This window comes from Microtus oregoni, unplaced genomic scaffold, assembly GCF_018167655.1.
Source record: "Microtus oregoni isolate MIOR12 unplaced genomic scaffold, Mior012 000008F_ref0000371, whole genome shotgun sequence".
NCBI classification, from domain to species: domain Eukaryota; kingdom Metazoa; phylum Chordata; class Mammalia; order Rodentia; family Cricetidae; genus Microtus; species Microtus oregoni.
Window position 1 is genome coordinate 31961544 of NW_024543067.1, and position 26212 is coordinate 31987755.

The 26212-nt window shown below is 42.1% G+C and overlaps 2 protein-coding genes across 5 annotated transcripts in view; one reads left to right on the plus strand and one right to left on the minus strand.

Annotated features, from left to right (window-relative positions):
- Nucleotides 1-8622: 8622 nt before the first annotated feature.
- Ankrd49 (ankyrin repeat domain 49) lies at nt 8623-13772 on the minus strand. Of its 2 annotated transcripts, none has more exons than XM_041657269.1 (3): nt 13738-13772; nt 11762-12108; nt 8623-10792 (listed from the first exon to the last, which is right to left on the minus strand). In XM_041657269.1, the coding sequence occupies exons 2-3, from the start codon at nt 12017-12019 to the stop codon at nt 10331-10333; spliced, it is 720 nt and encodes a 239-aa protein (XP_041513203.1). In that variant the 5' UTR covers nt 12020-12108; nt 13738-13772; the 3' UTR covers nt 8623-10330. The 2 variants fall into 2 exon arrangements, with proteins under 2 accessions (XP_041513203.1, XP_041513204.1); XM_041657270.1 differs by lacking the exon at nt 13738-13772 and adding an exon at nt 13385-13684.
- A 120-nt stretch (nt 13773-13892) lies between these two features.
- Nucleotides 13893-26212, plus strand: part of Mre11 (MRE11 homolog, double strand break repair nuclease) — a 56184-nt gene continuing 43864 nt past the window's right edge. The window contains exons 1-5 of one of the 3 annotated variants that reach the window (XM_041657716.1): nt 13893-14022; nt 14645-14757; nt 16169-16301; nt 19913-20073; nt 25073-25160. In XM_041657716.1, coding sequence (XP_041513650.1) covers nt 14738-14757; nt 16169-16301; nt 19913-20073; nt 25073-25160 — 402 coding nt within the window. In that variant the 5' untranslated portion in view covers nt 13893-14022; nt 14645-14737. Of the gene's footprint in view, nt 14029-14644; nt 14758-16168; nt 16302-19912; nt 20074-25072; nt 25161-26212 lie in introns of those variants that run through there. The other 2 variants (XM_041657715.1, XM_041657717.1) reach the window with 2 other exon arrangements.

Genomic DNA, 26212 nt, shown 5'->3' on the forward strand with positions numbered 1-26212 from the left:
CACCCGCCCCCTGCTCCGCCTCCACTCCCCACCCCAATATGTCTGTCTTCACTGAATCTCAGTTGCAACCACTTTTATTCTTCCGGTTTTTGTTGTTGTTTTCTTCTTTGTTTGTCTGTTTGTTTGAGACAGGGATTCCCTGTGTAGCCCTAGCCGTCTTGGAACTCTCTTTGTAGACTAGGTTGACCTTGAACTCACAAGAGGTCCACCTACCTCCCAAGCGCTCGGGTTAAGGACGTGTGCCACCACGCCCGCCGTCTTCGATCTTTAAATTCCAGAACAAACCTTTGCACACGAGTGCCCTGCACACCTGCCATTTCCTTTTTTTAAAAAAATATTTATTTATTATGTATACAATGTTCTGTCTGTGTGTATGCCTGAAGGCCAGAAGAGGGCACCAGACCTCATTACAGATGGTTGTGAGCCACCATGTGGTCGCTGGGAATTGAACTCAGGACCTCTGGAAGAGCAGGCAATGCTCTTAACCGATGAGCCATTTCTCCAGCCCCCCATACCTGCCATTTCTTGCGCCCAGACATTCACTTGCCTCTGCCTCCCGAGTTTGTGCACCACCAACGCCCAGCCCCCGCTTTTATTCTTGGTTGTTAATTTCGTGTTTGTAACCATTAAACCACATTGGTGGGATTTAGAATAGTCTCGAAACTGACTTAATCATGTACTAGCACCAGATATAAACAAAAGTGGGTGTGGGTGTGGGGTGCTACTGAGAGAGAAGAACCTTCTGGGCACGGGTATTATATAAATTGGATGTGCATCTGGAAGAAAACCCTGAACCTTGACTTCTGGCGTATAGTAAACACAGGCAGCAGATTAGATGGTCGTAGTCATAAAGGGAAGGCCAAGGCTTCTAGGTGGTATCCATTGAACATGGTCACAACCTGGGTGTTGGGAACAATTTCCTATGTAAGCAATAAAAGGCATAAATCAAAAGAAAACATTAAGTTAGAGAACATAAAAATTAAGATAATCTCTTGATTAAAGTCACTGGACTGGGTCTGAAAAAGCATGGGATAAAACTGGACTCGCTGAACATAGCAGACAATGAGGACTGCTGAGAACTCAAGAACAATGACACTGTGTTTTGATCCTACTACACGTACTGGCTTTGTGGGAGCCTAGGCAGTTTGGATGCTCACCTTACTAGACCTGGAAGGAGGTGGGAAGGTCCCTGGACTTCCCACAAGGCAGGGAACCCGGACTGCTCTTCAGGCTGATGAGGGAGTGGGACTTGATTGGGGGAGGGGGAGAGATATGGGAGGCGGTGGAGGGGAGGAGGCAGAAATCTTTAATTAATAAATAAATTAATTAATTAATTTAAAAAAAGAATGTAGGGGTTAAGTCACAGACTGGGAGAACATTTTCGAAACACATTAGCTAATAAATAATCAGGACCTATAAAGAAGTCTCACAGATCAGTGTGAGTAGGGTATGGAACTCAGTAGAGCATGGGGGGAAGACAGACAGACACGACAGAAGAGATCCCAACAGCTGACTGACACTGAGACACTGTCCCCCACATTTGTCACCAGGCCAAGCAATGGAAGCAGCAAGGAGCCGTTACCTCCCCCACGCTAGCCTGGTTGCTAAACCAACAAACAGGAAACGGTTTCTGGAACAGTGGCAACGGTTGGAGGGCACATGGCAGCTGGGCTCTCATCCTTTAGTGTTGAGTGCCGCCTCAGCTGGCCAGGGAGGTTTAGGCAGGAGTGTTTGTGACCAGCTGGGGCAGCACAGTGCGAGTCTGTCAAAAACGGAAGTGTAAATTTATGTGACTAATTTGAAGAGCTGTTTTTCCTGCTTTTACTAAAGAGGAATGTTCTAATATCACAGACATCAGACATGTACTAAACTGTGGAGCAGGGCACCAAAGCCACACAGTAGAGTGCTCCCAGCGACACCATTCACCAGAGCCCCAAAGACTCGTAAAGGAATCAGAAACAAGGTGACCTGTTTGTTAATCATGTGTTCACAAGGAAAAAGCACAAACTCCTTTATGTAGAAACGTGGGAGAATTCCTCAGATATGATGTTGGACATTGTAAATTATTCAATGGTGTAGTAAAAATAAAGACGATGAGGTAAAAATAGTGGCTAGCTTTAAGGAAACACCGAGGGATGTAAAGCAGGTTTTAGGGACCCCAGCTGTATTCTGCACCTTGATCTGAGGGTAGCTACAAGGTTTGTACATTTTGTCAAGGTTTCTAAACTTTGTTGTGTGTATGGTATATCTCCACAAGCTAACAATTAAGCATTTTATATTTTATATATAATTTTATATTTTAATTTTATATTTTAGTTATAAAACAAAAGCTTGTTTGAAATTTTACTCATAAAAAACAATGTCATTTATTTGATTAAATAATAAGGAATCACACAATTCTTGTTTCCTCTTTTCCCCAACATCAAAAACCTGGAGGTAAATTTTGGTTGCAGTAGCTGCATTAATTTAGGTAGCTTATTTCTTTTCTCTTCTATGGCTTTGTCTCTTAAAATTTCCAATCACAATATGTGTATGCCACTTCAAATTCTTTTGTGTATAAATTATTGGTTAAAAAAAGTATACAATATGTTATTTTAATTGTAAAAATGGGGTACTTGGTTTATCCTCTTTGTAGTTTAAGGAAAAAGACCAAAATGTCCACTAGGTGGAGACAGAACCAAAGACCTAATTTAAGAGCACAGCAAAAAAAAAAAAAAAAGCTATTGTATTATCAAAGTTAATATATTGAATCACATGACAGTAGTATTAAGTATAAATCTAGGTGGATATATTTAACATTGTATGTTTAATTCTTTAGTTTTACAACAAATCCCAAGAGCTCTTACCTGTTTATTTAGGTTCTGAACACTGACGAAGTAATGGGGGGACTTCCTGCTTTTGTGTTTCTTCAGAGAAGTATATCCTATACTTGCTTCAGTGTCTCAGCTCAGTTCCTACAGTCTTAAGTTAGTTTCAGACTCCGCCAATACTCCTTCTATAGTAAGCAGCCATCATATCAAATTTATTGAATGTTTCCAAGTGGATTAAATTTGGAGGACAATTGTCTTAATGTCCTCATCTGTCTGTTAATGGGGACACTTCTCCTTAGAAGTGCTTTTTTTTTGTCTAGTATTTTAAAACTCCAGTGAATTGGTAAAATGCAGTTATTTGGTAACTTACAAGATCCCAAAAAGCCTCCAAGAAAATACACATTTTAGAACTTGAAAGAGGTCATCATGTGTCCTACTTGCTATAAAAAAAATAAAAGGACAAAATTAGTCATTCTTGGATGTCTACCTGCAGAAATCATCCTCACTGAAAATGGGGTTGGTGGCCCATACCTGTAATTCCAGCCCTCTCTGTGGGCAGAAGCAGACGACCATGCGGTCAAACCAACCTGGCCTATAGGAGGGTCTGTCTCACAAAACCATTTAAAGAAACAAATGTAATTACAATATGCTTTCTGTGCAAGACTTATATCCTGATCAAAGGACTGTGGAAGCAAAAGTCAAGCCTGCCTAAATACCACCATCATCAACAGGTAGAAAGTTCCAACCAGACTTGAGATTCCTGTCCAGCCATTCTGCAACCCAACTGTTGACCATGTCGCTAGGCAAATCAAGGATTTTTCCTGCTGTCTACAAGTGAGTTCTTCCACCGCCCCCAACCCCGAGAAATAGTCATTTGAAGGAAAAAAGTCAACTTGTTAACTCATCTGGATGTATTCCGACTTTATTCCGTCGATGGCTGCCTCCCACTAATACCCCACTGCTGTTCTGTTACTAATCTTGAAACCAGGTCGGTAAGTCACCAGCTGTTTTTCACTGTAATGATTTTTACTTCTTTGTGTTTCTATGCCACAAAGTGAAAATTGCTTCTTATTGTGTACTTGTACTTATGTGAGGTGGTTAAAACAAGTAAGCTCATTGGTGCGGGGTAGGAATGCATTTTCCAGGGTGGGACATAGAGGGGAATGGGGAGGAGAGACGTTCACTGGGCATCATGCATCGGTGATGAAAATGTCTGCATTCAGGGCAGCACTGTGCCTGTGGGTAGAGACGCTGTTCTGTTCATGCACTTGATATTTTAAGAGGGCTAGCCTTTGATGAGGGGAAGCTCTGTTAACCAATCACCTTTAAAAAGTGGAACCTAGTTAAGGCGTGGCTACCTGGAGCCCAGGAAGAAAACTAGGGTGGACCAGGTGCGCTCTCTCTGGGTGATTCCCGCGGGACACAGCGGAACTCGGACTTCTCATTCTTGTGGCGTGAGTTTCCCCTTATAACTATTAAAAATATAATTGTTTGTCTTTAAGCTGGCCTGGTTATTTTCCAAATTGAGCAAACAGTTACAAGCCTTATGATAAATGTTCTTCTCATAACAACTACGACAAAAGGGAAATTTTTTTACATAGAAGATAAATAGCATGGAATTTTACACGGAAGTAGAGAAGAGATAAAATTAACACATTTGTGACCTACATAAAATGCATATTTCACATGTGGTTCCAAGGCATACATATTTAAAGTTTAGGTTCCGGGAGAGAGGACTCCGGTGTTTAGAATGTATGCTGCTCTGTCCCCAGCACTCACCTCAGTCAGCAGGACACAACTGCCAAATCTCCAGGGGATCTGACACATTCTTCTGGCTTCTTCTGGCTCTTTGGGCACTTACCCTCACACACACATATGCAATTGTGAAATAAAATTAAATCTTAAAATATACCTACTAAACCTTTAGAAGTAAATGCACTTTTCCTGATTTTCTATGTCTTCAACCGACTGTAAGATGATGTTAAAGGGTATAGATTCCATTCTGTGTACTAGCAGACTAACTAGTAATATATACTTACAGCCAGTTAATATTCTAGCTTTCTTTTTTTGAAAAGACAAGTCTGGAAAATTCATTGCAACTTTGTTCAGCTGTATAGTAAAATTTGCATTTCCATCGTGCAAACTATTAAAAATCATATGATCTCCACTGAACCACAGAAATTAGAATTTTCTAAAACTAAACTCATTTGACTTAAATTTTCCAGATACCAAAATTAGGAGTAGGGAATATTTACTCCCAAATAACACCTCATACTGGGCAGGTCTCTTTTCCTATATATTTTAGCTTTGTGTTTGAATGTATTTAAATGAGTTCAGCAATGAAATATAAGAAATGATTACTAATTTTTAAAGTATATAATGGTTGTCCTAAGTTTATTTCTGTTGCCATGACAAAATATCCTGACAAAAAGCAACTGAGGAAAGAAAGGTCTCTTTTTTATTTTATGTGTGCGTGCATGTGACCTTGTCCAATTAGTCAAGTTTGGATATATTCTTGTATCATGCTCTACCTTATTTTTTGAGGCAGTGTCTCACTTAACCTATAGACAGCTTTTCTGCTAGTCTGGCCACGGTGAGCCAGGGCCCCTGCTAGGCTGGCCACAGAGGGCTCCGGGCCCCTGCTGACCCTGCCTTACTAGTGTGGGGTGACAGGTGTGCCATTATGCTACTTTTATGCGGATTCTGGGGCTCCAAACTCGGCTCCTTTTGCTTGCACGGGATGTGGGTGCCCTCTGAAGCACCTCCCCAGACCCTCCGTTTTTATTATAAAACACTCCCGTTAGGGTAGCTGTGTGTGAAATTGGAGCTCATAGCATCTCAAAGGGTCCGGGTCCTTCCTGAGCTCAATATAATTCTCCGTTGTTTCCAGTTTCACCTACAGTGCCTCTCAGATGAAATGCTGAGGCAGCCCGTTGTACTTACAAAGGAAGGAAAGCATAACAAATGAGAAGGCAGCTTGCTTTTGGACGGTGAGAGCTAGTCCTTTCAGTAAGCCGGGTTCGAAACTACAAAACTTGCTGCAGTGATGAGATGGACTGGAGGAAGCGCCGCGTCATTAGGTCCACAATGAGGACGCTAAAAGAACCCGAATTTTCAATGGATAAGATGATGAACCAGAAATGAATGCTTTTATGGATTTTTTTTTCTCATTTGCTCAGTATTAACAGGAACCCATCCTAAAAAAATGGGGAAAATGAGGCAACTAATTTGGGGTGCTTCAGGAAGATGTAAGCTGAATGAGCCATAACCCGTTTAAGACCTGACATTTCCCCATAGGTGCATTTTCTCTCAGAATCTCATTTCTCTCCAGTCCTTGTAATTATTTCCTTTAATTTTTTCTTATTTTGCTTATTCCAATTTTTCTGTTGAAGAAACCTTTGATACATAGCTGGAACCTTTGAAACTGGGGTAGAATTTTTTTAAATGTCCAGTTGCTTGAATTATTGAGAAAAGCTCTATGTTGCTAATTTTACTGGAAATGTATGAGAGAAAACTCTAGCAAGAAAGAACAACTACTGTCAGTCTCCAAGGGTACAAATGCCCAGGATGGGAAGGGCATGTCTTCCTGAAATAGTGGCAGCAGGAACTACAATGTCATGAATAAGCATGTATTCCTTGTGACATCTCAACAGGTAAAGGGAGACCTGAAGTCACATGTAAGTGACAACAGGGCTGAATCTCAGGTTTGTCCATTTACAACCTGCAAAGCTACCAGGGCAGTGGTTCGCCACCTCCCCAATGCTGTGACCCTTTGTGTGTATGAGTGACCCTCACGTTGTGATGACCCCAATCAGAAAATTATTTTATTGCTACTTTAGAACAGTAATTTTGCTACTGTTATGAATCATAAGTATCTGACATGTGACCCCTGTGGGGTGACAAACCGCCATTGCTCTCGGGATTGGCGGGCACCTAGACCTGTCTGTTCCACGCAGCAGCCAGCACTCACGTGTGGCCAGTGTGAATCAAGATGTGCTATAAAACACACCATGCTTTGAAAATGTACGATGAAAAGCAAAGTATCTCAATTTAAAAACAGCATTTGTATCTCTTCATCCATTCATTCATGTGTGTGCTGCCATGTGCATAAGTGGGGGACAAAGAACGGCCCGTGGGGGTCAGTTTTCTCCTGTCACCGATCTGTCCCAGGAACCAGACTTAGGTGGCAAAGCCCTAATCAACTGAGTTATCAGGTTTTAAATATGCACCTCATGTTGAAATGAGATTTTAGATGTGTTGGTTTGCATATATATTTTCTTAAAAATTAATGTCATTTTCATTAGTTTATTATGACTTTTAGGGAAAAAAATCTTAAAACTACTTATGAGGCTTATGTTTCTATGCAAATAGCATTGACTTCGATGCCCTACTTAGGTTCTCAGAGGTAAAATTTTGAGGTTTTAAAGAAGTTTCCAGGAATTAAAATCGCCAATTGTCCATACTGAATCTTTTGTGTCTGCTGAGCTTTACCAGATCTCAAGTTGATTTAGAGGAGGTATTCTGTCATACACATTCATCTAGGAATCCTGCAGATCCCCTCCCTAAAGGCACCACGGATGAGTTGGGGGATCATATTACAGAATTGCCAGCTCCACATTTCCTAGAGCCACTTCAGGTAGGGTGCCTACCTGTCAGACTATCAATCATCTCTCCTCGTGTGCATGAGTGATTGCCAATCTTTGATTTTGATAAGAGAGCTGTCTCAGGCAGCCTCTAGGCTGCTTCTGGTCCTCTTTACCATGGGTAGTGGGATACCATCACCTACAAGTAATGCCCTCAGATCTCTAGTAAAGAACTCCACAAATCACATCACTGTACTAGGCTGTGGGCTGGAAGGCTCTCTGGAACTGTCAGACTTGGTCAGGCAACCTCAGCTAGTTTTGCTGTGGGCCTATGAATTCCTTCCACTGAATAATAACAATGTGACTTCTCTTTTAAGCATATAACAAGCAGAATGGACGTCTGTATGCCACCGCTCTCTGTCAAGAGCAGTCAAGCCAGCCCCTATTAGGTATAAGGAAAGTGTGGAGGCAGGCCCAGTTTGTCATCCCTGGCTCGACAGCCAGTTGGGTCACACAGAACTCTAGCTTAAAAAGCCAACGTTAGGGCTGGAGAGATGGCTCAGAGGTTAAGAGCATTGCCTGCTCTTCCAAAGGTCCTGAGTTCAATTCCCAGCAACCACATGGTGGCTCACAACCATCTGTAATGAGGTCTGGTGCCCTCTTCTGGCCTGCAGGCACACACACAGACAGAATATTGTATACATAATTAATACATATATTTAAAAAAAGCCAACGTTAAACATTTTAAATACAGAGGCTTCTTTGGCCCCATATTTACACAGTAAGGCAACACAAAGGCAGATACATAGCCCATTTCCAAATAATCCTAGTGTCGAAGGCTCCTTGACTGTCAGGTAACTATGCAACCTTGCTCAACAGTCTACTGAGATGTGTTCATTCTGTCACTTTCTATCACTTTCTCAGACAGACTTAAAAGAAAGCTTCCTTCCACTTCCTTCCAAAGCCCTTGCATCAGAACACTTAAGAAAAAGGTCACATTTAAGCCCCAGATCTTTTGAAGTTATCCTAATTTTTGAGACTGTCATATAATTCATTTATTAGTTTTCAAGAGATAATCTAATATTGTTCTAATAAATTGTTATATATACATATACTTAAAAGAAAATTATTATATATATATATATATATATATATGAGTGTTTTGTCTGCATGTCTGTGTACCACATGGTACATGCAATACCCACGGAAACCGGCACAGGGTTTTGAATCCCTAAACTGGAGTTACAGATGGTTGTGAGTCTCTGTGTGGGTGCTGGACACTGAATCTGGATTTTCTGGAAAAGCAGCCATGCTCTTCACACGACTCCTCCCTTCAGCTCCACACACCCGATTAAACCACTATTGAATCTCAGTCGACTGACTTATGTGGGTTGGCCCAAAAGATGAAATTAGGTAGACATTTAAAAATGACATTGGAAAGGACAGCTGTTTTTCTTCTCGCTGTGACCAAATACATGAGTGTTATGGTGTAAGAGGCAGTCACTGTGGTAGGGAAGGCAAGGCAGTGTGTGTGAAGTAGCTGTCACTGTACCCAGTGAGAAAGCAGACACAAACACTGGTTCTTAGCTTGCTTTCTCCTTTTTATTTAATCTGGGACTTGAGCCCATGCGACGGTGCCACACACATCTGGACACACAGTCTCTCTTCAGCTAAACCTTTCTATTAATTCCCTTCCAGACACGCTAGAGGCCAACTCCTGGGTGAGCCTAAGCTGACACTGACAATGAGCCCCTCGTGGCCTTTCCCTTGGACTCGAGTTCTCGTGGTGAGAAGACCCTTTGGGAATACAGAGGGGCTAGGGAGTCCATCACAAACTGTTGCAGGCACCAGGAAGAGAAAAGTTAATGCAGCTTGAACTTGAACAAAGGTGCCACAGATCCAGTGAAGTTCTGTGCCAGTTAAAGAATTCCCACCTTCTGCACTGTCAGTTTCTGCTCTGTTTCTAGTTATGCTGTGTCACTACCCATATTTTGTCTCTTATTGTTTGGTTTCTGTAAGAAAGCCTGAGCCACTTGTTGTTCTGGTCCCATATGATAATCACTCCTCACTGTTAGGATTCTGTGTGCCTTTGCCTTTGTCATGGCTTGTAGAAAATGAGGGCTGAGGGGTAGTGGTGGACATTTCCTGGAACTCACTGAGTCCAGGTAAGTAGTGCCCAAACCAGCAGGGAGAGAGAGGCGGGTGAACCCTTTGGAGGGCAGTTTTAATCTCTTGGACCAAGGTACAGTTTTGTGCATGTCAAAGTGACACTGACTGGCCATAACAATAAGGGTCACATGGGTTGACCAGGGTGAGGTAGGACTGTCCACAGGATTATGAGGAATGTGGTGGGGGAGGCAGTGTAAAACATTCAAGGATTAAACATCTCCCTAACTGCTTTCCTCAGAATGGCTACATCTTACAATACACCTAAATGTTTCACTATTTTTTGAACTTACAAAGATGTAAGTCACGAATTTGTTAGTGTTTCTTGTTAAGAATGAAAGCAACTGGAGATGCAGAGAAGACAGCGGAACTGCACCAGTATGTTGAAGATGAAAATTTTGAGTTATCTTAGCTTATAAAAATACAAGTCAATATGCTGAACACTGAACAAAGACCCAGGGTATGGGATATTTAAAAATACTTTTCTCTTGGATCAGCACCAAAAAATATCCTTAGCTTCTCTATTACCCATGTCCAGTTAAAATTACCTCTGATAAAAATCACAATGTCTGTGGCATTCACCACAGCTGCATCCAAACACCTCTCAAATACACTTTGACACCAAGGTCAGGCAGGTCACTTGAAAGAAAACTGTGATTCATCCAACAAAATTTCTGTAGTGAGACATCTGCTCTCTGTATATGGGGATATTTTACATCTCATACATAGGAGGCACTGGTACTTTGAAGCTTAAGAAAATGACTAGAGCCATTAAGACGGAGGTGAAGAGTTGGTACAGTCTTCCACGATTTTAAAGAGGTAGTGATAGACGCTTGTCCTCCTGGCAATGTCGGAAGCGGTTTCTTGTGAGTTGTTTTTCAACCCTGGTTTGATGTAGCGATTCATCAGGAGGAGTTCCAGGGTGTCCCTGCTGTCTCTATTCCCAGCAGCAAGGTGTAAAGGGGTCAAGAGGCCTTTTGTTTGGGCATTGATGTCTGCATCGTGCTGAAGTAAGAAGGAGGCCACCCTGGTGTTATTCCACTTACAAGCACTGTGTAGTGGTGTCCAGCCATCCACAGTCACTGCATGAACATCTGCCCCCTGAGCCACCAGCTCACGAACAATATCTAAGTGTCCACTGTAGGCTGCTCGGTGAAGAGGGGTGTACTCATCTTCGTCCCTAGTGTTCACTTCAGTGGCCTTCTCAGAAAGTAGCCTCTGCACCGTAGCAAGCTAAGGAAAAAAGGAAGAGAACTTTAAAAAAGTCCAACTCAAAGCAAAACAATCGACAAAGGCAATTACATCATCCAGTGGCTTTAGACTTCAAGATTCTCCCTAAAGGAGGAGACAGTAACTGATTAACGTTGAACAAGTTACAGCCCATCACACTCTGGTGCATCTCAAGAATCTGATTCTCTGAATATCACACCACACATTTAACCCATTCTAATAAATGCTTATTGTCCAGTGCTTTGACCCTAGATGAACAAAGGGTTTAACTGTATTTTCTATTTCACCTGTATCAATCTACATGGCATAGGAACCAAAAAACAAACAAAAACCCCTTTTAACAGTAGAATAAAGTGATGCTAAAGCAACCTAGAGACTAAAGAGCTCAATTCCTCCAGACAAGCTCAGAGACATGTCATGTTGCTAGGCATCAAGGACCTCTGACAGAATACATTGTGCTTTGGGATTGAAAAGAATCATAAAGTGTAAAACCCTTTCAGTTTTCAGTTTACTGACACACATGGGAGGACTTAGTAAACTAAGCACAAATGGATCAAGCGGGAAGAATTGATTTTTGGGTACTATGCTTGGATGACAAATCTGCCTGGCTTTCCTCGTAGGACTTTGTGAGGAGTAAATAGAGCAGTTAGACACTTGATGGACCGGTCATCTAAGTTAATTTCCATCTTACCACACCTGTGGAGTGATCCTAATGATTTAATTAGAGGGTTGCTTATAATTACCCCCAAACCTCCCGACATCTAGTCGGTTTATAATGTGGCGTACATTTTCATATATACTATTTTGACAATCCTACATAAATGAGACAAGTATTAAGCTCCCATTTTTAAAGACAAGAAATTAAAAGGACCAGAAATGATGGAATATGCCCAGAGATACAGAGGTCAGGACCAGGTATCTGGGCTCCAAACCAAATGCTTTTCCAACTATATAATGGTTTCTTTTTTTTACCCGATTTTTTTCAGCAGCCCAAAGAAGCAATTTGCTTGGATCTTTTTCCATTTTTTTCTCTTGCAATTGATACCATTCTTCGTGTTTTTCTTCTTGCTCCTCCTCTTCATCAGAATCGCCTATCCAGAGACTCTGAGTACCAGTGGGAATCAGGTGTCCATGGGTTTCCAACAATTCGAGCTGATTAAACTGTTCAGAAAAGTCCAAAGAGTTTTCTGGGTCTGGTGTTTCATCATCCCTTACTTTTTCTTTTTCCATTTTTGCTACTATTCTAAAAAAGCATTTCAAGCACTAGGGGACAGTCTTTCTAGAGACAGATTACATCTGCATTGTTTGGTCGTTCCAATCTGAAAATACAAACACAACAATGTCAGACATTGGTAACTAGGCATCATCAACAGGATACCAACTTTGCAAACAAGACAAATAAATTGCCATACTGTCTTTGGTGTTCTTTCCTAAAACCCATTAGATTTATTAACTACTGGACTTCAGAGGTTTCTGTTCTCTATGATCATTTATAGTTTTTATCTTTTATAAAAAATGTTTTCTTTTACTATGTAAATGGTAATAACTATCTTAATTTTAATCTATTAATTTAGGTATGTTAAGACAGATGGGAGTATAGGTACATTCCGTACACAGAAGGGTTGTGATTCACCCAGTACTAAAAGATTAAAGTTTTTCTGTGAGCAGAGATGTTTACTCCGGTAGCCTGCCATATTACTTTATAAACTGACATCAGCTTGAAGAGTTAACCAGAATGTAAGACTCAATTAAGAAAACGAGAAGTTACGTTGAAAACCATTTATCAGTTTCTTAACAATATTTTTTGAATTTTGCCATTTTTCATTGCTATTTTCAAATGTTACAACTTTCATTCTCTGTTGAGCCGATTATATTTCTCTGTCTATTCTTTTTGGTGCTATGTCTTACATTGTTCTGTCATCAACCTTTGAAGAATAGGCCATCTTCGGCTCAGATTTTTGTGCCGTTTGTATGTAACCTGTATTAAGAACTATTTGTATCATTAAATTTAAGACTTATCATTTAACTTTGCTTTGAATGGCCTCTAAGAACTTATCAGTTAAACATACTCCTCATGGTGTTTTTCTACTTAATTTCATGTGTTCACCATTCTGTTGCCTTAGTAAATTTCATTACTAGTGACAAGAGCAACAAAATCATGACCAGCAACGTCCTAGGGCCTATAGCTGTATTGTAAAATATAAAAATTCCACTGACGTTTCTAAGGTCTGATCGGTCTGTCATTTTTTAAGAGAGCGATCAGAACTATTTTCTTGCAGTTTTCAAGGTTTCCTTTCATCTTACAACTATTTTCTAAAATTACTATGTCACGTCAATTCATTAAACGCTTAACATGTCAATACCAAAACACAGCACAGATCTCAGCCCCCTTCCCACACCTTTCGTTATGAAAACTCATATTAACTCTGACTTTACCGTTCCAGATGTAAGCTACATATAACTGTCTTGGTATATTTAAAAATAAAACCCAGATGTATCTCCTGATTTAAGGCATAAAACTTTATGCACACCATTATGGAGGAATAGGGCGTTCCCTAACTTAAAGGCAACACTCCATTTTAGAGAGATACGAACTGTTCCAATTCTCATCTCAGTGAGATGGAGCTCCACGTCCCATTTCAGAGGACTGCGCTGAGACTCTGACAGTTTAAGACAAGTTGCCCTGCATCAGCATCAGGACCTTCTGGGGTCTGATTTAGTTCAACGCTCCACATTATTTTTACTCCACTCTCTTCACGGTTCTCTCAGCACACAAAGTAAGGCACAAGTGGTGACCGGGGATCCTGGGGCGATCGTCAGGGGAAGAAAGGCCTCTCTCCGGTCTAGCGGGAGGGCTTCCGATGCCCACACCGGAGAGGCTGCCTCGGCGTTACCAACGACGTGACCCGCCACCCACGGTCGCCCGCCCCGCCGCTCCGGACGCTCACCTTCCACCGAGAACCTCGCCGAGAGCATCGCTTCCGGGTTCGCCCCTCCGCTGACGATGATTGGCTCCGTGTAGGGGCGGAGCCATTCTTTAGTCAATGAGAGAGCAAGGAGGACACGTGACGCCGGCGTCACCAGTGAATCTCGCGAGAAGTACGACAGCGGCTGTCCCGCGCCTAATTCAGGATTCTGTTCGCGGTGTTCTTGTTCTGGGCACTCCCGCTCTGTGTCCCCCCCCCGAGCTGGAGGTGATCTGTGGTCTCGCCGGTGGGCTCTGAGGAGTCCAGGTTGGGGTAACCTAGGCCTCACTTTTTTGGCTTGGGGGGTCACGGCGGAAGCCCCTAGCGCCTGGGCCCGTTGAGGAAGAAGGGCCGGGTGGGCCGGGTGGACCGGGAGGGGTGCGGGCTCTGCGTTCCGACCCGGAGTGCCTCGGGTGGAGGGTTGTCCGCGGTGGCAGCGCCGCCTTCGCCGTCACCACTCTGTCACCTTGGTTCTGAGAGTCGTTCCACGCAGACCACGTGCTTGGTTATTTATTCTGGCTTTAAATGTGGGCTACCCCATTAATGCCCTGTTAATGTTGAGTGTATGTGGTGGCCTCTTCTCCAAAACCCTAGGTAGTGTAGCTTAAATGTACGCACGGAAAGAATTACGTCTGATCCTCTCTGTCCAGGGATTTACTACCCACCAATCTCATGAGGAAGGCAGGAGAGAAGTAGTCATAATTGTGCAGTTAGGGCCTCATTCGAGGATGTGACTTACCCTTAGGTCTTGAAACAATTACGGTAAGATGAAAACTAGGCTTTCTCAAAATTGCCAGTGCTTGTTTAGGAAGCCTACCCTGCAACTGAACTCCCGTTGGTGAAATATGTGCAACCTTTATAAAATGTGTGTTTTGATATTTATCTTTAGAATTTGGATCGGGTGACTTCTCTGACATACCTGAACACAGACCCCCAGCGTACTTGGAGAGGAACCTGGCCCCAGAAGAGCTCTACCGTAAAAATGAGTCCCACAGATCCACTGTAAGACTGATTCATTGACGGTGATGATCTTAAGAGAAAACTGGACACTTTAACAAAAACAGCAACAAAACTTGATAGTGAATAGAATGTCACCAAAAACATGCCTGACGTGCTTAAAAGCTGGTCCTCTATGCTTCTTAGCAGAGAGGTTGTCGGGAGCTGAAGAGGAGTGTGTTAAGCAATTGTATGGCCATGCAAGAAAACTCACTTCTGATTTGTTTTAAACTGTTAAGTCTATAAATAATCTTTTAGAGGAAGTTGCTTTAATATTGAGTAAATTAGAATGAATTTGAACGAAATGGAAATCAATAAAAGAACTCTAGAAATTAGGTGTGCGTGTGTGAGGGTGCTTGAACATGGGTGGAATCTTCCATTCTGGTTTCAAGTTCTCCATCAGAACTAGCTGTGTGGTGTTGGGAAGGTCAGCAATTCCCTGGACTCGCCTTGTTTGGTTTTTTGTTTGCTTAGCTAGAATGATAATGCTCCTTTGAGGTCTGAGAGAATTTATGTGAAAATACACACACTCTGGAAGGGTGTAGCTGTGAGCTGAGAAGTTTGTGGGGCATCCAGGACCCCATGCATGCAGCTGATGGAGCTTCTGGGTTGTGCAGTTATGTACAGAATACATTTTGAATTCCTAGTGGTCCAGCGAAGAGAGCCTGACTTTTTTATGCCCTCTAGTCTTGATTCTCCTGCTAGTGTGGTGAGTGGGTTATCTCTGTGTCTGGCCTTCTTGTTTTCCAGAGATAGTGACTTTGCCTGCCTTTTCCCCTGTGGGGACTGAGATTACATCTTAACTATGAAAGTATCGTAAAGAACTAAACTTAATGCTAAGTTTAGTGAGTGTTAATAACAGTTAAGCTACTGGTTCACATGGAAACACCTTTATCAAATTTCATTTGGATTTGAACAGCTCTGTTTTGTGACTTGGTCAAATTTATTATTGGAAAACTCTGTAAAGAGCAGAGTCAGGCAGATATTTTCAGGGTTTGGAATGTAAGCAACTACTTACTATATGCGTATAAAATCTGCTCCTAAATGTAGAGGAAGACTTTTAAATGATTTTTTTCAGAAAAGTGTACAGTCATATAATAAAATAGCAAGGGAGCAAAGCCTTTTGGGTTTTTGTTTAGCAAAGTGGGGAACAGATCTGAGAATGTATAAAACTGTTTGTATCAAGGCTACGAATTTTCAGAGACACCTACAAATGTCACTCACCTTTGCTCTGTGTTTAATCGAACGGAGAGCCATGACGTTAAAGATCTGTTGAGTACTGCAAACTTTCATGCCAAGTCTGATGCTAGAAAATGATTTGCTTTATAGTTGCTATTAGTTATTATTTTATGTTTAGGTCTCCATTTGCTTGACTATTCTTTTAATGCATAGCATTGAATTTTGTTTTTTCATACAGTGACGATGAAGACACGTTTAAAATCCTGGTTGCCACTGATATCCACCTTGGGTTTATGGAGAAGGATGCAGTTAGAGGAAATGACACATTTGTGACGTTTGATGAAATTTTAAGACTTGCCCTGGAAAATGAAGTGAGCTTGGGTTACATTTGTGTGTGCTCTTCTGTACTTCCTTGAGTAACAGCCTCTTTTCTGTTAAGTTAGAGTTGATTGCAAAACTTCATACACTCAAATTTTCTGGCTAAATGTCAATATACTTAAAAATTTGAGTACTTTGTGTTCATAATTTGAGCAGAAATTGCCTTGACAAATAACCTTCAAATTTAGAAACAAGGGGTATTTAACGATGCACCAACCTGTCGTGATTCCTACCTTTAATAAAAAGATGGCTGTTAGTGTTCAAAGAACATATAACCAACCGGAATTTGAGGCAAAAATCCCAAACATTCAAGTACAACATTATTTGTGGAAAGAGGCCCATAGAAGCGCCATTTCCTAAGACTTCAGAGGTAGAGGAGATTGGAGTTTAGATGAGACTAGTCACATGAACTTAGTCAAGAAGGTGACATTTAATGTGTGTTGAAGGAGAAGCAGCTTTTAATTCTAGGTCACAGAATGGCCTTTCAGTGTGAAGCAGAAATGAAGGCACAGGTATAAGATAGCATGGAGTATGTTAGGTGACTGGTTTGGCTCGCTTGTGGGCCATGTGTGCACTGAAGAGAGCTGAGCCTGTAACTCAGTTGGTAGAGTGCTGTGTACCATGCACAAGGCTCTTGGTTTGAAGCCCAGCAGCATAGAAAGCTTGAATGCGGTGGCACATCTTAATCCCAACACTGAGAGGCTTGAGCAGGAAGTTCAAGGTCATTCTCAGTTACTACAGTGACTTTGACACCAGCTTAAACTACATGAATGAGAATGAGAACTTTATTTTTAAAAAATATTGTCGAAAGGCTAGAACTGAGCATTTGAACTGTATTGATGAGGGGAGCTGCAAATGTCTGACTCTTGTTCTGTGCAGTGGAATGTCTTCTGGCAGCTGACACTGGAGAGCATTTAATGCTTTTAAGAACTGGAAAAGACAAAGTCAATATACGAGAAGTTACAAAGAGAAGGTGTACATATGTTAATTTGCAGGGTTTGGAAATGAATCAAATCTGTTGAACCTGGGTGGATGATGGTGGCATTTCTAAAACCACCTTACTGAAGGGGAGTCTGTCATGTGGGAGGGTGTTGAACTCCGACATAACACCAGGATAGAGGTGGATATTGGAGGGGGGAGTGTTCCCAGAGTCCAGGAGGGTGCCCTGCCTGCCAAGCAGTTTCCCTTCAGCCCCTGACTGTCTACCACCCTCTGCTGTCCTGGTAGGCCCATAACAGTACCCGTATAGCTTCTGTCTCAGTTGTCCTGCAGTGCAGTAGCTCCTAGAGGTCTTTCTACTTCACACTTTGCCTCCTGTGTTGTCAGCATCATAGCCAAAGCAAACTTGATACCATAAGTAGATCCTGTCACTGTCCTCAAAATCTTAACAGCCTTCCTCTGAATCTAGATTCAGACTCACATATAAGGCTGTACCTTGACCTTGGCCCCTCCAGGGCTCTGGATCCTTATGCTGCAGGTTCCTCCTAAGTGTCTGGATCTTTGTAACTTGACTCTGGTCCTCCCAGGGTTCAGGATCTTTGGTTGCCCTGCCTGGTCCACACCAGTGTGTTCTTCTCTGGGACCTTATAGGTCAATTTTTCTGGTTTACCACCTGGATTAGGGCAGGGTTGACTTCTCACTTCACATTTTAATTTTTTGGGGAGGAGTAGGATGGGGGTTTATTGAGGTGATCTCATAGCTGATATTGCCTTTGAACTCATAATGTAGCTAAGGGCAGCCTTGAAATTCTGGTCCTCCCCCTCCTAAATGCTGACTTATAGACACTTGTCACCATATTTTACCTTTTTGAAGAGGCTTTCCTTTATACCTCCGAGCACTCCGTGACATTATGCTGCTTTTTTGTAATGATCTCATGTAGAATGATTAAGTTGTTTACCCATCGCTTACTTGTGTTCCCCTATGGGAGAGATTCTGTGACAGTGAAGTCTTTCTGTTGCTTAGTAATATCTAAGAAAGCTGAACTCTGTACCAGTCACCCCTGGCTGTTGATCTTTGCCCTAAAATTCCCAGAGGCTCCTAGTGCCTGTGTCCTCCCCAGAATGATGCTCCAGTTGTGATGTAAGAGTGAAAGAGCAGTGTTCCTGCCGAGATAATCGCGTGCTTGCTCCGGCTTTTGTAAGCCACTCACTGCTGGAAAAGGGGGCAAAGCAGTGTCCTCTGTCCTGTGTGATGGGAGTGAGAGACAGTGAAGGGGAGGAAAGCAGTTGTTCCAAGCAGCTTTGGAGCCTGCTGCAGAGAGGTGATGTAATGCCCACCTTTAAGTCCACTGAAGAGAGGTGATGTAATGCCCACCTTTAAGTCCACTGAAGAGAGGTGATGTAATGCCCACCTTTAAGTCCACTGAAGAGAGGTGATGTAATGCCCACCTTTAAGTCCACTGAAGAGAGGTGGTAATGTAATGCTCACCTTTAATTCCACTGAAGAGAGGTGATGTAATGCCCACCTTTAAGCCCACTGAAGAGAGGTGATGTAATGCCCACCATTAGGTGCCCTTTCTCTAACCTTTTATGCTGTGACATGCTCTCAGTTTGGTTCTAAGGTCGTCAGTCGTCCTGCTAGCAGTTAAGAAATTCATTGCATTTTAATCTAAGTTTAGATTAAGTCTTTGGTCTTCCCCAGTGGATTCAAACTCTGTAATTTGCTCCTTGAAAGGATATAGACAGCTGTGGGACTCTTAGAAATTGGATGAATGTGCTGGTTTTAGCTGATTCTTTCCCTGAGGTGAGAGAAACTTCTGGAGGCCTGTCCAAGTGTGTATTATATTTGTCTTTCAGATTTTTTTCTGTATTTACTATTTATTTTAAAATCTAAATTCTTGACTTTTAAGTTTTATTGTATACGGACCCTTGTTATCCAGCTATTTTTATTTTGTTTCTTTGTTCCTTGATTCCCCACCTCTCCCACCCCTCAAGACAGGGTTTCTCTAAGTAGGCCTGGCTGTCCTGGAATTTATTCCGTAGACCAGGCTGGCCTTGAACTCAGATCTGCCTCCTGAGTGCTGGGATTAGAGGCACAGGCCACCACTGCCTGACATTCTTTGATATTTTAAAGCTCTGTGGGGGGGGGTGGGGGGGGGAGAAAGGCTTGGGAGGTGTGTGCTCACACATGCCAAGGCACATTGCATGTTGGTATATGTGTTCATGTGTGCATGCAGAGGCCAGCAGTTGATGTTGGATGTCTTTCTCAGTTCTTTCCACCCTATTTTTTGAGAGTCTCTCATTAAACCTGAACCTGAATCTGATTTAATAAAGTTCCTTGACTAGTGCAGCCATAGAGATCTATGTTTCTTTAATAATTCTTTTGAATTATTAAAAGCTAACAATCTTTGTTCCTTTCTGTTTGTCTCCATGTCTTTGTGCTGTGATTGAACCATGGGTGTCATCTGTGGCAGGCCAGACTACACCACTAGGCTGTTCTCTCCCGTTTTTAAAAATCGAGCAGTTATGTTGCCAAGGCTGGTCTCTGAAAGGAGAGGCCTTAAGTGACCACATCAGGCTATGAAATCTGTTTTTCTATATCTTCTGTGCTTTAAACAATTTTTACCTTAAACTTACCAATTATAACATCGTTTTCTGTTGATTAGGTGGATTTTATTTTGTTAGGTGGTGATCTTTTCCATGAAAACAAGCCCTCGAGGAAAACCCTGCACAGCTGCTTAGAGTTGCTTAGGAAGTATTGTATGGGTGATCGGCCCGTGCAGTTTGAGATCATCAGTGACCAATCAGTCAACTTTGGTTTCAGTAGGTAAGTACACTTACGTTTGAGGAAAGGTTTCCTTGGGCATGGTTTCTGTGTAATAGATAAGTCTGTTTTCTCTTTCTTATTGCTGTGACAGAATACCCCACAAAGAAACTAGAAAAGGGTTTATTTGACTTACAATTCCAGGTTACAGCCAACCGTTCTGGGAACACCAAGGCAGGAACTTCCACAATCAAGAGCAGAGAGAGAATGAATACATGCGTGCTTACTGCTCAGCTAGTCAGAGTGGTCTGGCTTCCCTTATCAGTTACCATGAACAAGAACATTTCCTTGTTTATGCTCATAGGCCAGTAGACAGTCCTTCAACTGAGACTTCCCGGGTGACTCTAGATTGTGTCATGTTGAGGAAACCAACACATTATCTGTTAATTAGCTCTTTTGCCATTATTCTAGCAAGTTTTCATAGCAAATGCAGTTCTTTGAATTTTCTGTATATCATTAATTTGTATTTCTTTCTCTTTCTTTCTTTCTTTCTTTCTTTCTTTCTTTCTTTTTTTTGAGACAGGGTTTCTCTGTGTAGCTTTGGAGCCTGTCCTGGAACTAACTCTTGTAGACCAGGCTGGCCTCAAACTCACAGAGATCTGCCTGCCTCTGCCTCCCGAGTGCTGGGATTAAAGGCGTGCGCCACCACCGCCTGGCGATTTGTATTTTGGAACTAATGTTGGACCTCATTTTATCTTAGATCTCTCATCCTCTTTGTTTTCTTCTGGAGTTTGTTTGCTTTTGTTTTTGTCTACTTTAAAACTTGGTTCTCTCCCTCCCTCTTTCTTTCCCTCCCTCCTTCTTTCCCTCCCTCCCTCCTCCCTTCCTCCCTCCCAGACAAGTTTCTCTGGAATAGCCCAGGCTGTCCTAAACTTGTTTTGTAGATCAGGCTGGCCTTGAACTTGAAGAGTCCCAGGTGCTGAAATTTATTTTAAGGTGTGTGCCACCACTGCCCCGTAGTGTTTTTTTTTTTTTAAATCTTTTTTGACATGATTTGTGAAAGTTAGTTATATATGCTAGCTACTAAGCCATTTTTTTGGCTTAGTAAAAGGCTTAGGCTTTTCCTCAGTCATTTTCTTTTGGCTGTGCTTATGGTTTGTTGTTGTGGCCAGATACAGTTTTGATGTAGGCCTTATATTAATCTACAACATTATATAGTAAAGATATCTTTTGTTTTTTTTTTTTTAACTTGCCTACGTTGGGGCTGGAACGCCAGGTCTTGTGTGTATTAAGCAAATACTCTACCTCTGAGCTATGTCCCCAGCCCAAGCCATTGTCTTCTTTTCGGTACTGTACGGACACCACAGTATATTTTAGTGAAATGTGTTCTTTGTCACCATGGTGCTAGATTCTCTTCTTTCCTTGTCTTTGATGGCCCTGGTACCGACTGGCTAGTGTTTGTAGACCACCTCTCATTTGCTTGTCTCTCTTGTTTCTTTTGGACAGGGATTGTGGGCTAGGGAAGACTATCACTGAAGCGAAGGGCTTTTCTGATAGCCTTGTGTTAGATGTACGTGATCTCTCCAAGACTTCACTGATGTTGTTGACCTTGGTCATTAGGCTAAGATGTCTTCAAGTTTCTCCGATGCAAAGCTGTTTTTCTTTCCATTGCCCTTGGTTAGGAGTGGGTCCCTAAGCCAGCCCATACTCGATGGGAGAGGGTTAAAATCTACCTCTAGAGAGAGGAATGTCCGAGTATTCACGGGTATTTGTCACTGACCTCCTTCCGTAGCCCCTTTATTTTCCATAGCTTCTTTCTACATATCCCTGTTGGCCTCAGACTTATGATTTCTTGCCTCATTGTCTCTGCTAGCTATGATTACAGGTGTGCACTACCGTGCATGACCACCTGCTCTCTGAAGTCTGAAGTCATTTCTCTCTCTCCCTCCTTTTTTTTTTTTTTTTTTTTTTTTTTTGGCTTTTCGAGACAGGGTTTCTGTAGCTTTGAGGCCTGTCCTGGAACTAGGTCTTATAGACCAGGCTGGCCTCGAACTCACAGATCCGCCTGCCTCTGCCTCCCGATTGCTGGGATTAAAGGCGTGTGCCACCACTGCCCAGCCTGAAGTCGTTTCTCTTTAGACATATGTGAGTGATGAGTTCCTACGTATTAATTAATTAATTTATACTGCTGTTGAATCTGTTGTTAGTTTAATTGTTGGGAAGCCAGTGAAGCATGTGGTTAAGAACATGGGTTCTTTGGATGTGGTTATGATCGCACATAATTTCATCACCTTGGAGACAGGCAGGAGGATTGTGTGGGCATGCATCAACCTAGGCACTGTCTGGCCTGTCTCCCCAGTTCCCAAAGAGCATAAATTCTGGATGGTGTCAGTTTAGAGCATGGCTTTGCCATTTAATGGTCACACGACTACGTCGTTTCCTTACTCGTGCTAGGTACATAAGTTATGGAGATTGAGCTAGCGAGAAAACTGCCTAGAGTAGTCTGCACTCGGGGGACTGAGGCGTTTGTTACCTCAGCCATTAGCTGCGGGTTGAATTCTTTATCTGCTTGGGTTTCATCATATGCCTTACTGTCCACTTGTTCCTGCAGTGGTGCTGGGGTTGGTCCACGACCTCCCATGCCAGGCTCACTTTACTGCTGAGCCGTGTCCCCAGTCCTTCCTCCTCTGTTTTAATCTAAGAATTGTTTTTTTTAGTAATTTCAGGAAATTCTCCCCCCTCCCACCCCCGTTTGAGACAGGGTCTCGCTATATACTTTTGGCTGGCCTGGATCTCACTATGTAGACCAGGCTGGATTTGAACTCACAGAGATCTGACTTCCTCTGCTTCCAAGTGCTGGGGATTCAAAGTGTGTGCCCCCCCCCCCCCACCTGTCTTATTTTCAGAAACTCTGTTACTTTTCTTTTTTTTTTTTCTTTTTTTTTTTTTCTGAGACAGGAGCCTGTTTGGAGCCTGTCCTGGAACTCACTCTGTAAACAGGCTGGTTGGTCTTGAACTCAGAGATCTGCCTGCCTCTCCTCCTGAGTGCTGGGATTAAAGGCCTACGCCACCCCTGCTAGACTCTGTTTCTTTGTCAAACAATAGTTTCCCATTTTCTTTTCCTCAATGCTTTCATCTTTTACTCTCTATTTTGATATGAACACTAACTTTACTTCATCTCTTTCCATTGCATTCTGGTTACTTTCCTGTTCCAGTTTTCTTATGTCATATGGGAAAAATGGACAGACACAGAAGGGAAATTCTGAAATAAGGAAAGATTGAGTAGCCTGATCAGGTTATAAGTAATAAAACATGTGACTCATGAACTGGCAGAGAGAGAGAGGTGGCACAGACTAGGAACTCCAGAAAGAGCCTCGTGTAAAAGACAGGCAGTTTTTGATGGAGGTGAGAGCTCACACTTGGGGACAGACCTGTTATTCAGTGAAAGTTTAATGAGGAATTATTAAGTATGAAAGAAAGTCTTTAGGTAGAGGATTTTGTAAAAGCATCTCTTTCCTTGCTATAAAAATTGACTTCTACAAAGATTTTAAACCTTAGAGACCTGTTAACTTCCCACTAATCAACTACCCACTCTTTCATACAATTCATACCGTTTGTGGTTTGAATTTATTTGAGATGTCATGTAAAAATCACAGGAGATAGAAAAAAAGAGATTGATACGTTTGTCTTCTTAAAAATAAATATATTTATACCAAAAGAATTTCAGAGCAAACTTAAATGTCATAGTTCACGAAGGAAGAATACTTGCAACTCAACAGAAATTAAGGCTGATTTTTAAACGAATATTTCCTTCTGTTGATTAAGAAAGTCCATTAGTTTATAAAATGTAGACAGAGAGTATACATACTACACAGAAATGGGAACAGCGCTAATGCCTGTCCGAGAGCAGCTGTCTCATTTCTAAGGCATCAGATGAACTGGCTGAAGAGTTTTCTCATGGACACTGGATAGGTAGACAGTTCTCGGTCCTCAGTGCACATTGCAGTTACCTAGGATTCCCAGGTACTCATTCCAGTGTCCATGCCAACTGCTGAGTCTCTTGGAGTGTGGTATGAGTGATGATCTTGGAGAGATGGCTCAGCGGTTAAGAGCATTGCCTGCTCTTCCAAAGGTCCTGAGTTCAATTCCCAGCAACCACATGGTGGCTCACAACCATCTGTAATCAGGTCTGGTGCCCTCTTCTGGCCTGCAGGCATGCATGTAGACAGAATATTGTATACATAATAAATAAATATTTAAAAAAAAAAAAAAGATCCTTGGCTAATTAGAACTATGGCAGAGCTCAGACCCGCTGGTGTAGACTGAAAGGGTTGATGATAATCATGTGGCTGAGGTTGAGGAGCAATCCCTGGTGCACATTCCCTGTGTATCACTTCAAAAATAATACCAGACAAGAGTCTAAGTGTGAGGACCTGCTTCAGCTATGGGCAGTAAGCCATGCAGCTGGCAAAAACTGAAGGGAGTTCTTTGCATACAAGATTTCTGTAGAAAGAGTTCAAAGTAGGTTAAGCAGGGACAGAAAGCCATATTGTCCTACCATGTAAGAAGGAAAAATGTACTTTTTTATACGTAGATAAAATTTTTGAGAGCCATAATAGAAGTGGCTCACCCTACTGTCACAGAGAAGAGGAGCCTGATGGCTGGGGGAAGGGATGGGTAGGGCCTAAATTGCAACTGAAGAGGCAGTGGAGCTGGTGATAGGCTATGTTCTTGTTGTTTTGGATTCCAAAACCCTGAGCAGCAACACTGCTATATGAGCCCGGATTGTTTTCTCCCCTCCTCCGAGCTATCAGGAGAAGCCTTATACAAACGGTTAGACATTTTAGAGGCCTGTTAGCTTCCCAGTTATCAGCTGTCTGTTCTTAGATATTCGTACACTTTATACTTTCAAACTTTTTAATCTAGCAGTTTATTTCCTACACTGACTAGGATTGTCTGCAGATAAGTGTTTGTAGTTGCCTAGTGCGCAACTGCTTGGAAGGAATGTTTTAGGGAAACTGCTTTATCCCTTATAGAGACTTTCACTTTGTTTTCTTTCGAGGTTTCCATGGGTGAACTATCAAGATGGCAATCTCAACATTTCCATTCCGGTGTTTAGTATCCATGGCAACCATGATGATCCTACAGGGGTAACTATACACTTTGTTGGAATCTTCAGAATGACATTGGATTAGTGCAAAGCATCATCCCTTTTTTCCCTAATAAACTGCAGTCAGATTGAGCAATGAAGTCAGTTTATTATTGTTTATGTTTTTAGACTTCTTTGTTTGATTTTGAATTGGAGTAAGAATTGTTGTAGGAGAGAGCCGTACTGTTTTTCTCTTTGCAGTACTGAGGGTGGAAACCAGGGCCTGACACATGCCAGGTGGCAACTCTACCATCCCCAGCCCTCTTTTTACTGTTTTTCGAGACAAGATCTCATAAGTTACCCAAGCTGGCCTTGACTTTGTGATCCCGTCTCAGCCTATAAGTAGCTGGAATCGTAGCCACTGATCCAGGGCCTGCTGGGGCCTTGCTTTTGTTTCTTCGGAGTTTGCTAACAGTGCCTAGCTGGGAGTAGGGGTGGCTACCTACCTAGAGCTCCTCAGCATCCTTGATCTCCTGGATTCTCACTATAAAAAATGATCTTTTTCTTTAGTATTTTAAATCTAGATTCAATTATTTTATTCCCTGCTTGATATGAAAGACTGGCCATCCCAATCCAAAGTTCCTTTGTGTTTTCTCCTGTCACTGGAAGTCATTAGTCTATGGTCATATATGTACCCCCCAAAAAACAAAACTTCATTTGATTCCAAGGCTGATTTGATTCACAGCTGATTTGGGATTGAGTGGCCAGGGCATCATGATACCGATGAGACACTAGCGTTGCCTCTGCTGTACACTTTCAGCTGCTGTTGGTGGTCTGTGGCTGGAAGAATAGCAGCTGCTTAACATTGGGACTTTGTTTTCAGAGGACATTGCTGCAATTTGTTTTTGTAATTAAGGGTTGAGTGTCCTTAATTCAAAAAGTATTAAGCTAAAAGTGCCACAAAAAGAAAACCTCAAAGTTGAGATGCAGAGGTTTTTGGTTTTAGATCATTTTAGGTTTTGGATTTTCACCTTGGAATTTTCACCTGGTGTAAGATCTGCACAAACATTCTAAAGTCAAGAAAACCCTAAATCTGAAAGCACTTTGATCCCA